This window comes from Lepisosteus oculatus, chromosome 7, assembly GCF_040954835.1.
Source record: "Lepisosteus oculatus isolate fLepOcu1 chromosome 7, fLepOcu1.hap2, whole genome shotgun sequence".
Taxonomy (NCBI): Eukaryota; Metazoa; Chordata; class Actinopteri; order Semionotiformes; family Lepisosteidae; genus Lepisosteus; species Lepisosteus oculatus.
Window position 1 is genome coordinate 973630 of NC_090702.1, and position 17442 is coordinate 991071.

Below are 17442 nucleotides of genomic sequence, written 5' to 3' on the forward strand. Positions count from 1 at the left end.
CCTTAAACAGACAATACACACTAGCTGAATATTTGACCAAAATAAAAAATAACAAACAGAAACAGACCCAGACGAAGTACAGGCTCAGTGACCACAACCTGGCCATAGAAACTGGGCGACACAGGCAGACCTGGCTGCCCAGAGAGGACAGGCTGTGCTCCCACTGCCAGCAGGGAGAAATAGAGACAGAGGTGCACTTCCTGCTGCACTGTGACAGATACTCTGGGATTAGAGAAACATTCTTCCCGAAATTCAGAAATCTAATCCCAGAGTTCCCACACCTGCCAAAACCACAACAGGTCCCAATCCTACTGGGAGAGGGAGGAGGGAACTCAGTTGATCTGGCAGCCCAGTATGTGATCTCCTGTCACAGCCTGAGGAACAGTGAGTCCGTCTCCCAATAATGCTCCAGCCGCCTACAGTATATGTCGATATTATATAATATGTCTTTGTTGTAAATGTCTGTAACATGTCTGTAGATTTTATTTTACTTCTATTTTTTGTTTTGTTCTATGTTAATTTTATTAATTTTATTTGCTTTGGCAACACTGATTGTACCCATCGGTCATGCTAATAAAGCACCTTGAATTGAATTGAAAAATTGAGAGAGGAGAGAGGAGAGAGGAGAGAGGAGAGAGGGGAGGGAGAGAGGAGAGAGGGGAGGGAGAGAGGAATAAGAGTGGGATACAATGGGAGAGAGGGAGAGAGAGGAGAGAGGAGAGAGGAGAGAGGAGAGAGGAGAGAGGGGAGGGAGAGAGGAGAGAGGGGAGGGAGAGAGGAATAAGAGTGGGATACAATGGGAGAGAGGGAGAGAGAGGAGAGAGGAGAGAGGAGAGAGGAGAGAGGAGAGAGGGGAGGGAGAGAGGAGAGAGGGGAGGGAGAGAGGAATAAGAGTGGGATACAATGGGAGAGAGGGAGAGAGAGGAGAGAGGAGAGAGGGGAGGGAGAGAGGAGAGAGGGGAGGGAGAGAGGAATAAGAGTGGGATACAATGGGAGAGAGGGAGAGAGAGGGGAGAGGAGAGAGTGGAGGGAGAGAGGAATAAGAGTGGGATACAATGGGAGAGAGGGAGAGAGGGAGGACAGGAGGCAGTGTCATTAGACAGAGTGGGAGACAGAGAGACAGGAGAACCTGTCACAGCCCGACACATCAGCGGCTCCCATCAGCCTGGTCCAGGCCCGTTCCTGACCCGGGTTTGACTCACTCCCAACAGAAAACATATCTCTGCCCTCCTGTTCCAGCCCATGACTGCGCTCCAGAACTGAAGCACTCAGGCGTGGGAGCCTGGGGCAGGTCACGGCAGGGTCAGCACGCGCCACAGGACGGCCCTGGAGCATACTTCACCTTTTCTTCAGCAGACCACTGAAGTCCAGCTCTCCAGCGTCCTCTCCAGCGTCGCCTCTGACAGGGAGAGAGAGACAGCACTGCTAGAGCACCACAGCTCAGACTCAACCTGCAATATCACACACACACACACACACACACACACACACACACACACACACACTGGACTCTGCTACAGAACCCTGAACAGACAACACACACTAGCTGAATATCTAACCAAGATAAATAACAGCAAACAGAAACAGACCCTGACGAAGGACAGGCTAGGTGACCACAGCCTGGACACACACACTGGACACAGGCAGACCTGGCTGCCCAGAGAGGACAGGCTCAGTGACCACAGCCTGGACACACACACTGGACACAGGCAGACCTGGCTGCCCAGAGAGGACAGGCTCACTGACCACAGCCTGGACACACACACTGGACACAGGCAGACCTGGCTGCCCAGAGAGGACAGGCTCAGTGACCACAGCCTGGACACACACACTGGACACAGGCAGACCTGGCTGCCCAGAGAGGACAGGCTCACTGACCACAGCCTGGACACACACACTGGACACAGGCAGACCTGGCTGCCCAGAGAGGACAGGCTCACTGACCACAGCCTGGACACACACACTGGACACAGGCAGACCTGGCTGCCCAGAGAGGACAGGCTCAGTGACCACAGCCTGGACACACACACTGGACACAGGCAGACCTGGCTGCCCAGAGAGGACAGGCTCAGTGACCACAGCCTGGACACACACACTGGACACAGGCAGACCTGGCTGCCCAGAGAGGACAGGCTCACTGACCACAGCCTGGACACACACACTGGACACAGGCAGACCTGGCTGCCCAGAGAGGACAGGCTCAGTGACCACAGCCTGGACACACACACTGGACACAGGCAGACCTGGCTGCCCAGAGAGGACAGGCTCACTGACCACAGCCTGGACACACACACTGGACACAGGCAGACCTGGCTGCCCAGAGAGGACAGGCTCACTGACCACAGCCTGGACACACACACTGGACACAGGCAGACCTGGCTGCCCAGAGAGGACAGGCTCAGTGACCACAGCCTGGACACACACACTGGACACAGGCAGACCTGGCTGCCCAGAGAGGACAGGCTCACTGACCACAGCCTGGACACACACACTGGACAGAGGCAGACCTGGCTGCCCAGAGAGGACAGGCTCAGTGACCACAGCCTGGACACACACACTGGACACAGGCAGACCTGGCTGCCCAGAGAGGACAGGCTCACTGACCACAGCCTGGACACACACACTGGACAGAGGCAGACCTGGCTGCCCAGAGAGGACAGGCTCAGTGACCACAGCCTGGACACACACACTGGACACAGGCAGACCTGGCTGCCCAGAGAGGACAGGCTCAGTGACCACAGCCTGGACACACACACTGGACACAGGCAGACCTGGCTGCCCAGAGAGGACAGGCTCAGTGACCACAGCCTGGACACACACACTGGATACACACAGACCTGGCTGCCCAGAGAGGACAGGCTCAGTGACCACAGCCTGGACACACACACTGGACACAGGCAGACCTGGCTGCCCAAAGAGGACAGGCTGTGCTACCACTGCCAGCGGGGAGAAATGTGTTTTTATGTTAATGGAAATACAGATTTTACTCATTTGTCATGCCAAGGAAGCATCTTGTATAGAACTGAATTGACACACAACTGACACATTGCTGCTGAGTGTGTACCTGGAGTGGATCAGACCGCTGTGCGCTGGGAGTCTGATCGAGACCACTCTAAAACCTGGATTGGATCAGGCCGCTGTGCGCTGGGAGTGTGATCGAGACCACTCTAAAACCTGGAGTGGATCAGACCGCTGTGCGCTGGGAGTCTGATCGAGACCACTCTAAAACCTGGAGTGGATCAGACCGCTGTGCGCTGGGAGTGAGATCGAGACCACTCTAAAACCTGGAGTGGGTCAGACCGCTGTGCGCTGGGAGTGTGATCGAGACCACTCTAAAACCTGGAGTGGATCAGGCCGCTGTGCGCTGGGAGTCTGATCGAGACCACTCTAAAACCTGGAGTGGGTCAGACCGCTGTGCGCTGGGAGTCTGATCGAGACCACTCTAAAACCTGGAGTGGGTCAGACCGCTGTACGCTGGGAGTCTGATCGAGACCACTCTAAAACCTGGAGTGGATCAGACCGCTGTGCGCTGCGAGTGTGATCGAGACCACTCTAAAACCTGGAGTGGATCAGACCGCTGTGCGCTGGGAGTGTGATCGAGACCACTCTAAAACCTGGAGTGGGTCAGACCGCTGTGCGCTGGGAGTCTGATCGAGACCACTCTAAAACCTGGAGTGGATCAGACCGCTGTGCGCTGGGAGTGTGATCGAGACCACTCTAAAACCTGGAGTGGATCAGACCGCTGTGCGCTGGGAGTGTGATCGAGACCACTCTAAAACCTGGAGTGGATCAGACCGCTGTGCGCTGGGAGTCACTGTAAATCCTGGAGTGGATCAGACTCCAGTGGGAGTCTTGGTGCAGAATGACTGTTACATGTGGACTAATCTGGGATGGAAGACTCATCACACGAAGGCATGAAAGAGAGGTACTCACGATCTCTTGAAGGCCTCCAGGATGTTGGCTGACTTTTCCTCGGCTGGGGCTAAACAGAGGAAGAGTTAGTCAGTGCCTGACCGGCGGACTCACGGAGGACAGAGAGATCAGGGAGAGTCGGGGCCGGAGACTGACCTTCCACAGTGATGTCAAAGCTGCAGCTGTCAAATTTATCCTTAGAGGAGACCTCACACCTGTAGCCTCCAGCATCTCCATCAATCACCTTCACGATCTTCATCTCATAGGTGTAGATCTGAGAGAGAGAGGGGTTAATACACACACTGACTGGACACTCCAGTACATGAACACTGCACTGAGAGAGAGGGGTTCATACAGACACACTGACTGGACACTCCAGTACATTAACACTGCACTGAGAGAGAGAGGGGTTAATACACACACTGACTGGACACTCCAGTACATGAACACTGCACTGAGAGAGAGAGGGGTTAATACACACACACTGACTGGACACTCCAGTACATGAACACTGCACTGAGACAGAGAGAGGGGTTAATACACACACACTGACTGGACACTCCAGTACATTAACACTGCACTGAGAGAGAGAGGGGTTCATACACACACACTGACTGGACACTCCAATACATTAACACTGCACTGAGAGAGAGAGGGGTTAATACACACACTGACTGGACACTCCAGTACATTAACACTGCACTGAGAGAGAGAGGGGTTCATACAGACACACTGACTGGACACTCCAGTACATTAACACTGCACTGAGAGAGAGAGGGGTTAATACAGACACACTGACTGGACACTCCAGTACATGAACACTGCACTGAGAGAGAGAGGGGTTCATACAGACACACTGACTGGACACTCCAGTACATTAACACTGCACTGAGAGAGAGAGGGGTTAATACACACACACTGACTGGACACTCCAGTACATTAACACTGCACTGAGAGAGAGAGGGGTTCATACACACACACTGACTGGACACTCCAGGACATTAACACTGCACTGAGAGAGAGAGGGGTTAATACACACACACTGACTGGACACTCCAGTACATTAACACTGCACTGAGAGAGAGAGGGGTTAATACACACACACTGACTGGACACTCCAGTACATGAACACTGCACTGAGAGAGAGAGGGGTTAATACACACACACTGACTGGACACTCCAGTACATTAACACTGCACTGAGAGAGAGAGAGGGGTTCATACACACACACTGACTGGACACTCCAGTACATTAACACTGCACTGAGAGAGAGAGGGGTTCATACAGACACACTGACTGGACACTCCAGTACATTAACACTGCACTGAGAGAGAGAGGGGTTAATACACAAACACTGACTGGACACTCCAATACATTAACACTGCACTGAGAGAGAGAGGGGTTAATACAGACACACTGACTGGACACTCCAGTACATGAACACTGCACTGAGAGAGAGAGGGGTTAATACAGACACACTGACTGGACACTCCAGTACATGAACACTGCACTGAGAGAGAGAGGGGTTAATACACACACACTGACTGGACACTCCAGTACATGAACACTCAAACCTTAGCCCATCCCTAACCCTAACCATTCTTACCCTGAACTGTTGCTAATCAGAGAAAAGGAACCTGAGAAGACCTGAGTTTAAACTGGTTTGGTTTGGTTGTGCAAGCAGGGAGTTCGGGTTTTGTGTCTCTTTCACTGTCTGTACTGAACTGCTCAGATTTATCGGCTCGATTGTGATCGATCATCCAGCTCCCCCAGAAAGAAGGTCACCTTCCTGGGAAAACGGACACGGCCACCCCTGTTGCAGCCTGAACCTGGAAGTGCAATACAGTGCGTTTGACCTGGAAGTGCTACAGTCTGGTGAGTGACCTGGAGGTGCCGCAGTTTGAGTTGTGACCTGGAAGTGCTACAGTCTGGGTTGTGACCCGAACGTGTTACAGTGTGAGATGTGACCCGGAAGTGCTACAGTCTGGTGTGTGTGTGTGTGTGTGTGTGAGAGAGACTCTGGTCTGGACAAGACCAGAGTTATGGTTTTCCAGAAGAAAGCCAGACCTCAGGGAAACAGGTACAAATTCACACTGAACAACAACACATTGGAGCACACATCCAGCTACACATATCTCGGTCTCACCATCAGCTCTTCCGGGAGTTTTGACCTGGCAGTGAAGGCACTGAGGGAGAAGGCACTCAGGGCTTTCTACGCAATAAGAAGGAGGCTCTTCAACATCAACCCACCAACAAGAATCTGGCTCCAAATATTTGAAAGTGTAATCCAACCCATTGCCCTATACGGCAGTGAAGTTTGGGGTCCCCTCACAGACCAGGATTACACCCAATGGGACAAACACCCCACAGAAACTCTGCACATGGAGATCTGTAGAATCATCCTCCGTGTGCAGAGAAAAACTCCTAACAACGGGTGCAGGGCCGAATTAGGCCAGTACTCACTATTGATAAACATACAGAAAAGAATATTAAAGTATTGGCTACACCTAAAAAACAGTGACCAAAATTCCTACCACCACAAAGCCCTGCTGAGCCAAGAGCTGAGCCCAAAACAGAGCCCCCTGAGCCAGCTGGTCCTGAGGCTCACCGACCTGAGCCACACCAACACTAACCAGCCTCAGGACAGCACTGCTAGAGCACCACAACCCAGACTCAACCACATCACAGCACAGATCAAACAGCAATATCTCACACACTGGGACACACACACACAAACACAACATAAACTGGAATGCTACAGAACCTTAAACAGACAATACACACTAGCTGAATATTTGACCAAAATAAAAAATAACAAACAGAAACAGACCCTGACGAAGTACAGGCTCAGTGACCACAACCTGGCCATAGAAACTGGGCGACACAGGCAGACCTGGCTGCCCAGAGAGGACAGGCTGTGCTCCCACTGCCAGCGGGGAGAAATAGAGACAGAGGTGCACTTCCTACTGCACTGTGACAGATACTCTGGGATTAGAGAAACATTCTTCCCGAAATTCAGAAATCTAATCCCAGAGTTCCCACACCTGCCAAAACCACAGGTCCCAATCCTACTGGGAGAGGGAGGAGGGAACTCAGTTGATCTGGCAGCCCAGTATGTGATCTCCTGTCACAGCCTGAGGAACAGTGAGTCCGTCTCCCAATAATGCTCCAGCCGCCTACAGTATATGTCGATATTATATAATATGTCTTTGTTGTAAATGTCTGTAACATGTCTGTAGATTTTATTTGACTTCTATTTTTTGTTTTGTTCTATGTTAATTTTATTATTTTTATTTGCTTTGGCAACACTGATTGTACCCATCGGTCATGCTAATAAAGCACCTGGAATTGAATTGAATTGAGAGAGAGAGACCCGGAAGTGCTGTGGTATTTGTCTGACCCGGAAGTGCTGCAGTGTGTGTGTGTGTGTGTGGGTGTGACCTGGAAGTGCTGCAGTGTGGGGGTGTGACCCGGAAGTGCTGCCGTGTGTTGGCACCTTCGTGTTCCTGTCGTACGTCTCCTTGAACTGCAGGTGCTTCCCAGCCTTGCTGGCCAGGTCCAGCCACTTGCCCTTCAGCCACTTCATCGTGGGCTTCCTCAGGAGGCCGGTGGAGTCCACCTTGGCGACGACCATCAGGTCCTTCCCTGTGACCAGGAACAGCGATTCGCGATCAGCCACAGCGCCACGTCCTCCCCCTTCACCCGTGACCAGTCAGTCTTTGCCTGCGATCAGGACTGGCCTATCGGTCCAGAACTCTGACGTCTGTCGAGTCCTCTTGTGTCTCTGCTTGCAAGTGAGACATGATCGATACCACATGCCTGATCCCAGGGGAGAGCAGTGGAGCCCTGATCCCTGATGCCTATAGAGACTTCTGGAGCCCCGATCCCTGATCCCAGGGGAGACCAGCAGAGTCCTGATCCCTGATCCCAGAGGAGAGCAGTGGAGCCCTGATCCCTGATCCCAGGGGAGAGCAGTGGAGCCCTGATGCCTACAGAGACTTCTGGAGCCCCGATCCCTGATCCCAGGGGAGACCAGCAGAGTCCTGATCCCTGATCCCAGAGGAGAGCATTGGAGCCCTGATCCCTGATCCCAGGGGAGAGCAGTGGAACCCTGATGCCTACAGAGACTTGTGGAGCCCCGATCGCTGATCCCAGGGGAGACCAGCGAAGCCCTGATCCCCGATCCCAGGGGAGAGCAGCGGAGCCTCGATCCCTGATCCCAGAGGAGAGCAGTGGAACCCTGATGCCCACAGAGACTTGTGGAGCCCCGATCCCTGATCCCAGGGGAGACCAGCAGAGCCCCGATCCCTGATCCCAGGGGCACCATGTGGGCAGCATGCACAGGGCTTTTGTCTGGAATCGATAGGGTCATCAGTGCAGGAGGCCGGTGTCGTCTCACCTCTGACCGCAGCGGCGCTCTGTGGCCTTTCCACAAACAGCCCGGTCAGCTCCGTCTTGCCCTCGTCAGCGGGGGTTTCTGGAAGAGAGGGGGAGCGGGATCAGAGGAACTCGTACGCAGCTCCTGCATCTTGAGTGAGTTTGTGTCCTGAGGCTACATGTCAATAAGAAGTTTACTATTTTGCATATCTCACAAGCAGCACCTTACAGGGATACTGAGCACTCGAAACGTGTGCAGAGGTTGCTGTGAATCGTGGGATATATGCATATTAATGAACCTGCAAGAGGTTGCTGTGAATCATGGGATATATGCATATTAATGAACCTGCAAGAGGTTGCTGTGAATCATGGGATATATGCATATTAATGTATAAACAGCTGTGTGTGTGTGTACAAATATTAATGAGCAAGTAGAAATTGCTATGAATCATGGAACATTATTAATAGTAATGACAATCAGAAGTTGCTATGAATCATATGTTCTATAAATCTTCATGAGCTCTGAAAAGTTCAAGGTACAGAACTGGACAGATCTTTCTGCTCCTGGTATATACAGCAATTCGTGGCTTAGAGAGACAGAGACACTCAGAAGCACAGAGACACTCAAAAACACAGAGATACTCAGACATTAAGACAGACAGCAAACACTGTGAGACAGACAGAGACAGATACATGCACAGAGACAGAGACAGAAAGACAGACAGAGACAGAAATGTGCACAGAGACACTCAGAGACACAGAAAGAGACAGATACATGCACAGAGACACTCAGGGACACAGACAGAGACAGATACATGCACAGAGACACTCAGGGACACAGACAGAGACAGATACATGCACAGAGACACTCAGGGACACAGACAGAGACAGATACATGCACAGAGATACTCAGACACAGACAGAGACAGATACGTGGACAGAGACACAGACAGACATATTGACACAGAGACAGATGAATAAATAAGATACCATCAACGGGCAGTTCAGCATCATGATCTGCAGGACAGAAAGAGGAACAGGCCTGTTAGACTGATCCCAAGAGCAAGCTTTCATCACTGTAAACACAAACACTGTCTCACTCTCTCACACTGACTCACTCTCACTGTCTCACACTGACTTCAACACTCACACTGTCTCACTCTCTCACACTGACTCACTCTCACTGTCTCACACTGACTTCAACACTCACACTGTCTCACTCTCTCACACTGACTCACTCTCACTGTCTCACTCTCACACTGACTCACTCTCACTGTCTCACTCTGTCACACTGACTTCAACACTCACACTGTCTCACTCTCTCACACTGACTCACTCTCACTGTCTCACTCTCTCACACTGACTTCAACACTCACACTGTCTCACTCTCTCACACTGACTTCAACACTCACACAGTCTCACTCTCTCACACTGACTCACTCTCACTGTCTCACTCTCTCACACTGACTTCAACACTCACACTGTCTCACTCTCTCACACTGACTCACTCTCACTGTCTCACTCTCTCAAACTGACTTCAACACTCACACTGTCTCACTCTCTCACACTGACTTTAACACTCACACTGTCTCACTCTCACTGACTCACTCTCTCACTGTCTCACTCTCTCACACTGACTTTAACACTCACACTGTCTCACTCTCTCACACTGACTGACTCTCTCACACTGATTTTAACACTCTTACTGTCTCACTCTCTCACACTGACTCACTCTCACACTCTCACTCTCACACACTGACTTTAACACTCACACTGTCTCACTCTCTCACACTGACGTTAACACACTGTCTCACTCTCACAGTCTCACTCTCAAACATAGACAGGCACTGTCTCACTCTCACCTTCAGCTGGTGGGGCTGGGGCAGGCTCCTCTTTCTTCTCTGAAAATGAGAGCAGAAATAGTCAAAACGAACACATGGGCAAACAGGACAGACAGGGATTCTGTTTATTAACTTTCAGGCAAAATAAGCACTGATCTGCACACTGATACAGTGACCCTCACACACACACACAGACAGTGAAACTCCAACAGCACTGATCTGCACACTGATACAGTGACCCTCACACACACAGACAGTGAAACTCCAGCAGCACTGATCTGCACACTGATACAGTGACCCTCACACACACACAGACAGTGAAACTCCAACAGCACTGATCTGCACACTGATACAGTGACCCTCACACACACACACAGACAGTGAAACTCCAACAGCACTGATCTGCACACTGATACAGTGACCCTCACACACACAGACAGTGAAACTCCAGCAGCACTGATCTGCACACTGATACAGTGACCCTCACACACACACACAGACAGTGAAACTCCAACAGCACTGATCTGCACACTGATACAGTGACCCTCACACACACACACAGACAGTTGAACTCAATTCAATTAAATTCCAGGTGCTTTATTAGCATGACCGATGGGTACAATCAGTGTTGCCAAAGCAAATGAAAGTAATGATATTTACATTAAACAAAACAAAAAATAGAAGTAAATTATTATTAATTAATAGAAGTAATTACTGGGAGACAGACTCACTCACCAGCAGGGGGAGCTGCTGCCTTCTTGTCCTTCTTGACTGCTGAAAGAGGAAGAGGGCACATAGTTAATGACTGCTATGCAGTGGAGTGGATAACACTGCTGTGGAGTATGACTCTGATTGTCAACACAATAAAACCTGGAGCGGATCAGACTGCTGCGCACTGGGAGTCTGACTGACTGCACTGTCACACCTGGAGCGGATCAGACTGCTGCGCACTGGGAGTCTGACTGACTGCACTGTCACACCTGGAGCGGATCAGACTGCTGCGCACTGGGAGTCTGACTGACTGCACTGTCACACCTGGAGCGGATCAGACTGCTGAGCACTGGGGGTCTGACTGACTGCACTGTCACACCTGGAGCGGATCAGACTGCTGCGCACTGGGAGCCTGACTGACTGCACTGTCACACCTGGAGCGGATCAGACTGCTGCGCACTGGGAGTCTGACTGACAGCACTGTCACACCTGGAGCGGATCAGACTGCTGCGCACTGGGAGTCTGACTGACAGCACTGTCACACCTGGAGCGGATCAGACTGCTGCGCACTGGGAGTCTGACTGACTGCACTGTCACACCTGGAGCGGATCAGACTGCTGCGCACTGGGAGTCTGACTGACAGCACTGTTTCAGCAGTGGGGTGTGGAATCCGAGGTCATATTCACTTAGTAGATTCCACAGAGGATCAGTGTCAAAGAGAAACAGGGGGCTGTCAGCACTCCTGTTCGGCCTGTGTGGGTTATAAATAGACCCCCGAGTCCAGCAGCAGTGTCTGTAATCATGAGTGGGCAGGGACAGCAGCCCAGGGGGGGTAGTTCTGGAGACGATGAGGAGAGAGAGGTGAAGGGGAGGAGGGACAGAATTCTAAGAGCAGGGAGGTGTTTGGTGTTCCTCTCTGGGGGGGTGAAATTTCTGCAGTCAAAATTGTGCCAAGAACTCTTGCATCTGAGTATAATACTGAAGTGCATTTCAACAGGGGACGGATTTCAATTCATCCGGCTTTCTGTCTTTGTCTGCACTCATCCCTCTATCGCTGTCTCTGTTTATCTCTATCTCTGTCTCCCTCTCTGTCTCTGTATCTATATCTCTCTCTTCCTAGCTCTCTGTCTGAATATTCCAGACTGCAGATCATCTGTGTCTGTTTCTCCCTGTCTCTCTCTGTATCCAGATCTCTCTCTCAGCCTCTGTCTCTGTGTCAGTGATCTCCAGGGTTATACCTCACCTGTAACCACAGGTGGATGAATAGGTCTGTCTGTCTGTCTGTCTGTCTGTCTGTCTGCCTGTCTGTCTCTCCTCCTGCCTGTCTGTTTCTCCTCCTGCCTGCCTGCCTGTCTCTCCTCCTGCCTGTCTATCTGTCTCTCTGTCTCTTCTCCTGTCTGTCTCTTCCCCTGCCTGCCTGTCTGTCTCTCCCCCTGCCTGCCTGTCTGTCTCTCCTCCTGCCTGTCTCTCCCCTTGCCTGCCTGTCTGTCTCTCTGTCTGTCTCTCCCCCTGCCTGCCTGTCTGTCTCTCTGTCTGTCTCTCCTCCTGCCTGTCTATCTGTCTCTCTGTCTGTCTCTCCTCCTGCCTGCCTGTCTGTCTCTCTGTCTGTCTCTCCCCCTGCCTGCCTGTCTGTCTCTCTGTCTGTCTCTCCCCCTGCCTGCCTGTCTGTCTCTCCCTGGCCCTGTGGCCACACGGGGGAGGTAATGGTGACTCTGACACCGGAGCTGTCCTGCCCGTAGCGCCGCACCTGTTGGGGGCCTGACTGGGAGCCCCCCTGCGCGACACCGCTGCCAAAAATACAGGGAGATAAATCAGCTGGACACCGCAGAGACACTGACTCGCAGCGCCGGGGTGCTGTCTGTGTGGAGTTCGCATGTTCCCCCCCGTTCACGTGGGTCTGCTCCCACAGTCCAGACACAGGCTGGGGGGTTAATGGGCTTCTGGGAAAATTGGCCCTGGTGTGAGTGTGTGTGTCCAGTGATGGACTGTTGTCCTGTCCAGGTGTGTGTGTGTGTGTGTGTGTGTGTGTGTGTGTGTGTGTGTGTGTGTGTGTGTGTCCTGTGATGGACTGGTGTCCTGTCCAGGGTGTGAGTGTGTGTGTCCTGTGATGGACTGGCCCTGGTGTTAGTGTGTGTCCTGTGATGGACTGGTGTCCTGTCCAGGGTGTGTGAGTGTGTGTCCTGTGATGGACTGGTGTCCTGTCCAGGGTGTGTGTGTGTGTGTGTGTGTGTGTGTGTGTGTGTGTGTGTCCTGTGATGGACTGGTGTCCTGTCCAGGGTGTGAGTGTGTGTGTCCTGTGATGGACTGGCGTCCTGTCCAGGGTGTGTGTGTGTGTGTGTGTGTGTGTGTGTCCTGTGATGGACTGGTGTCCTGTCCAGGGTGCGTGAGTGTGTGTGTCCTGTGATGGACTGGTGTCCTGTCCAGGGTGTGTGAGTGTGTCTCCTGTGATGGACTGGTGTCCTGTCCAGGGTGTGTGAGTGTGTGTGTCCTGTGATGGACTGGTGTCCTGTCCAGGGTGTGTGAGTGTGTGTCCTGTGATGGACTGGTGTCCTGTCCAGGGTGTGTGAGTGTGTGTCCTGTGATGGACTGGTGTCCTGTCCAGGGTGTGTGAGTGTGTCTCCTGTGATGGACTGGTGTCCTGTCCAGGGTGTGTGAGTGTGTGTCTCCTGTGATGGACTGGTGTCCTGTCCAGGGCGTACCCCACCTTGCGCCTGTTGCTTACTGGGATAGACCCTAGCCTCCTCCCCTGATCCTGTACTGGATAAAGTGATCAGAAAATGTCACTGCGAACACCTGCAGTATTTATCTGGGCGCAGAAGCACTCCTTCAGTGTTCAGTGTTGGTGCAGTAGGAGACTGGATTAGTTCAATCCAGGTGCTGAATTCCGCTGACCGGTCTGTCCAGTGTCCAGTGAGCCGAGCCAGCCCAGGGGTCTTCAGCAGCAGTGTCTGTCTGAAGATCCTGAGGAGCTGTCTCAACATCAGTCAGTCTGTCTGTCTGTCTCCCCATCAGTCAGTCTGTCTGTCTGTGTTTCTGTCAGTCAGTCTGTCTGTCTGTGAAATCATCAATCACCAGGAGCTCACACAGTTGTGTCTGGAGAGAAGCCAGCGTATCGGCTTCAACCACATGGCTGGGCGGCTTGTTCCCCACCCCCACCACCCTCTGTGTACAGTAGAGCCTCCTGTCCTGACTGGAGGAGCTCACCCAGCTGTGTCTGGAGAGAAGCCGGGGTATCGGCTTCAACCACAGGGCTGGGCGGCTTGTTCCCCCCCCCCACCCCCCTCTGTGTACAGAAGCCCCTCCTGTCCTGACTGGAGGGGCTCACCCAGCTGTGTCTGTAGGCTTCTGCAGGAGTCTCCGGTCCCGCAGCAGGGTGGGAGAGCCCGGAGGCCGGGTTTAGAAACAGCCCCTGTGCTGTGACAGCACATAGCAGAGAGCAGGCTATTTCGGGTCGCTGCCCCATGTGTAGTAAATGTCACCCTCCCCTGGCGAGTCTCCTCTTTCCATTGACTGCGACTCCCTAGACACTCCCGGACCCAGTCGGGCCCAGACCGGTCAGAGCCGAGCCCCGGCAGTCCCTCAGGGAAAACGGGCCGCGTTCATGTGGCTGTTCCGGTCCATTGACATAATCGGGGTTTCACTGACTTCTGGGAAAACTGCCCCTGCTGTGTGTGTGTGTGTGTGTGTCCTGTGATGGACTGGCCCTGGTGTGAGTGTGTGTGTGTGTGTCCTGTGATGGACTGGCCCTGGTGGGAGTGTGTGTGTGTGTGTGTGTGTGTGTCCTGTGATGGACTGGCCCTGGTGTGAGTGTGAGTGTGTGTCCTGTGAGGGACTGGCCCTGCTGTGAGTGTGAGTGTGTGTCCTCTGATGGACTGGCCCTGGTGTGAATGTGTGTGTCTGTGTGTGTCCTGTGATGGACTGGCCCTGGTGTGTCTGTGTGTGTCTGTGTGTGTCCTGTGATGGACTGGCCCTGGTGTGTCTGTGTGTGTCTGTGTGTGTCCTGTGATGGACTGGCCCTGGTGTGTCTGTGTGTGTCTGTGTGTGTCCTGTGATGGACTGGCCCAGTGTGAGTGTGTGTGTCTCTGTGTGTGTCTGTGTGTGTGTCCTGTGTGGGAGTGGCCCTGGTGTGTGTGTGTGTGTGTGTGTGTGTGTGTGTGTCCTGTGAGGCAGTGGCCCTGGTGTGTGTGTGAGTGTGTGTGTGTGTCCTGTGAGGGAGTGGCCCTGTGTGTGTGTGTGTGTGTGTGTGTGTGTGTGTGTGTGTGTGTGTGTGTGTGTGTGTGTGTGTGTGTGTATCCTGTGAGGGACGGGCGTCCCATCCATGGTCTACCCTGCCTGTACAGCCCTAGACAGCCCCCAGACAGCCAGCCAGTGACCCTGCACTGGACAAGGGGGTGAGAGAGTGGATGGATTCATTCTGAACGTGTCTGTGTTATAAGGAGAGTTGGATGGCTCGATGGCGTTGAGCCCACCTCACTATTGACCAGTGCCCTCCTCTCGGGAAGCGTCCTGAGAGAGGTCAGGGTCTCGGCTTCAACAACACGGCTGGGCAGCTTGCTCCCCACCCCCACCCCCCTCTGTGTACAGAAGTGCCCGTGCCTTCATTCCCCAGCTCCCAGGGCAGTTCGCCTGTGACCTCTGGTGCGTATCAACCGGTCCCTGGCAGGTGCCCTGTCGAGGACACTGAACGCTCGGTTCAGGTCCGCTCAAGGCTCACTTCCTCGTGGCCTCCGGCCAACGCCTTTCAGAACCGCGCTCTTCCACCTCCGACCCTTGACCTTTCACCTTTACCCCGGGGGGGCGGTTTTCGGGAGGCGGGGTGGGTTCGGATATCGGCTCACACGACCGGCTGGGCCCTTTGTGTTTCCCGACCCGAGCCCCGGAGCAGGGAAGGGCTCCGCTCCTCCAGACGGGAATTCCTGGGCGATGAGATCTGATTAATTTGGGGTAGCGGTAACCGGACTCCGGCGGATCGCCTTGCACGACGAGGGCAGGCGGGATATATAGGGCAGGATGTATCGAGTTGGAGTTTGAGAAAATAAAACGCTAATCCCCCAGTATTTTCATAAGCTGCTCGGGGCGATCTGATAGCGATGGGATAGCACATTTCAGAGCCTTATATAATTATAACTGTCCGCACGCGAGACCCCGGATTATAACTGTATACTGACAACCGAACTGTGAGACTGACTGGACACTCCAGTACAGTAACACTGCACTGAGAGAGAGAGGGGTTAATACAGACACACTGACTGGACACTCCAGTACATGAACACTGCACTGAGAGAGAGAGGGGTTAATACACACACACTGACTGGACACTCCAGTACATGAACACTGCACTGAGAGAGAGAGGGGTTCATACAGACACACTGACTGGACACTCCAGTACATTAACACTGCACTGAGAGAGAGAGAGGGGTTCATACAGACACACTGACTGGACCCTCCAGTACATTAACACTGCACTGAGAGAGAGAGGGGTTCATACAGACACACTGACTGGACACTCCAGTACATTAACACTGCACTGAGAGAGAGAGGGGTTAATACAGACACACTGACTGGACACTCCAGTACATTAACACTGCACTGAGAGAGAGAGGGGTTAATACAGACACACTGACTGGACACTCCAGTACATTAACACTGAGAGAGAGAGGGGTTCATACACACACACTGACTGGACACTCCAGTACATGAACACTGCACTGAGAGAGAGAGGGGTTAATACAGACACACTGACTGGACACTCCAGTACATGAACACTGCACTGAGAGAGAGAGGGGTTAATACAGACACACTGACTGGACACTCCAGTACATTAACACTGAGAGAGAGAGGGGTTCATACACACACACTGACTGGACACTCCAGTACACTAACACTGCACTGAGAGAGAGAGGGGTTCATACACACACACTGACTGGACACTCCAGTACATGAACACTGCACTGAGAGAGAGGAGTATCCTTTCCAGTATACAGTACTGCAGTCCCCTCTAATACAATAAAGTTCCAGTTCAACACAGTGTACGACAGCACAGGGCGGTGCGGTGTGGTCCTGTACTGGAGTCCAGTCCAGTCCAGTCCAGCGCTCCAGTTCCCAGCAGCAGGAGAGAGATCTCTTCCCTCTGTGGGCGTGGCGCACACGAGACAGGGAGCGCTCCCTTAGGTCAGATGCCTCTGACCTCTGACCTCGGACCTCAGAACGGTCAAGTCCGGAGCAGCGGAGAGGGGAATTCTGGGAGTGCCGGGACAGCGTGGAATGGGACCAAGGAACGTGTCGGAGAGAGACGGGGAGGGATTAGGGACGGAGGGAGAGGAATTTCGGGACAAGCAGGAGAAGGATTAGAGAAAGAGGAAGAGGGATTTGGAAAGAAGAAGGATTTGGGAATGAGTATATAATCTATCTCTATTACTTTCTTTTCCTTCCTGCTCGACTGCCGACTGACTGACTACCATTCCATTTCTCTGGCCGGATCTCGGGGCGCGTCTCTGTAACGTCCTGAGACCTCTCTCTCGCCTCCTCCCCACACTTCCTCGGCAGGACCCTGACCTCACCGCTCCCTGCTGCCCTGCGCTGGAGTGAGGGGCTCTCGTTC

General features: G+C 52.9%; 1 protein-coding gene across 2 annotated transcripts in view; it reads right to left on the bottom strand.

The window, feature by feature from the left end:
* Positions 1–17442, bottom strand: part of mybpc2a (myosin binding protein Ca) — a 43808-nt gene that overhangs the window by 21201 nt on the left and 5165 nt on the right. The window contains exons 2-9 of one of the 2 annotated variants that reach the window (XM_069191768.1): positions 10866–10904; positions 10152–10190; positions 9280–9306; positions 8312–8389; positions 7409–7557; positions 4069–4186; positions 3934–3982; positions 1343–1399 (exon numbers count right to left, since the gene is read on the bottom strand). In XM_069191768.1, the coding sequence (XP_069047869.1) occupies positions 1343–1399; positions 3934–3982; positions 4069–4186; positions 7409–7557; positions 8312–8389; positions 9280–9306; positions 10152–10190; positions 10866–10904 (556 nt within the window). The remainder of the gene's footprint in view (positions 1–1342; positions 1400–3933; positions 3983–4068; positions 4187–7408; positions 7558–8311; positions 8390–9279; positions 9307–10151; positions 10191–10865; positions 10905–17442) is intronic. The other variant, XM_069191769.1, reaches the window with a different exon arrangement.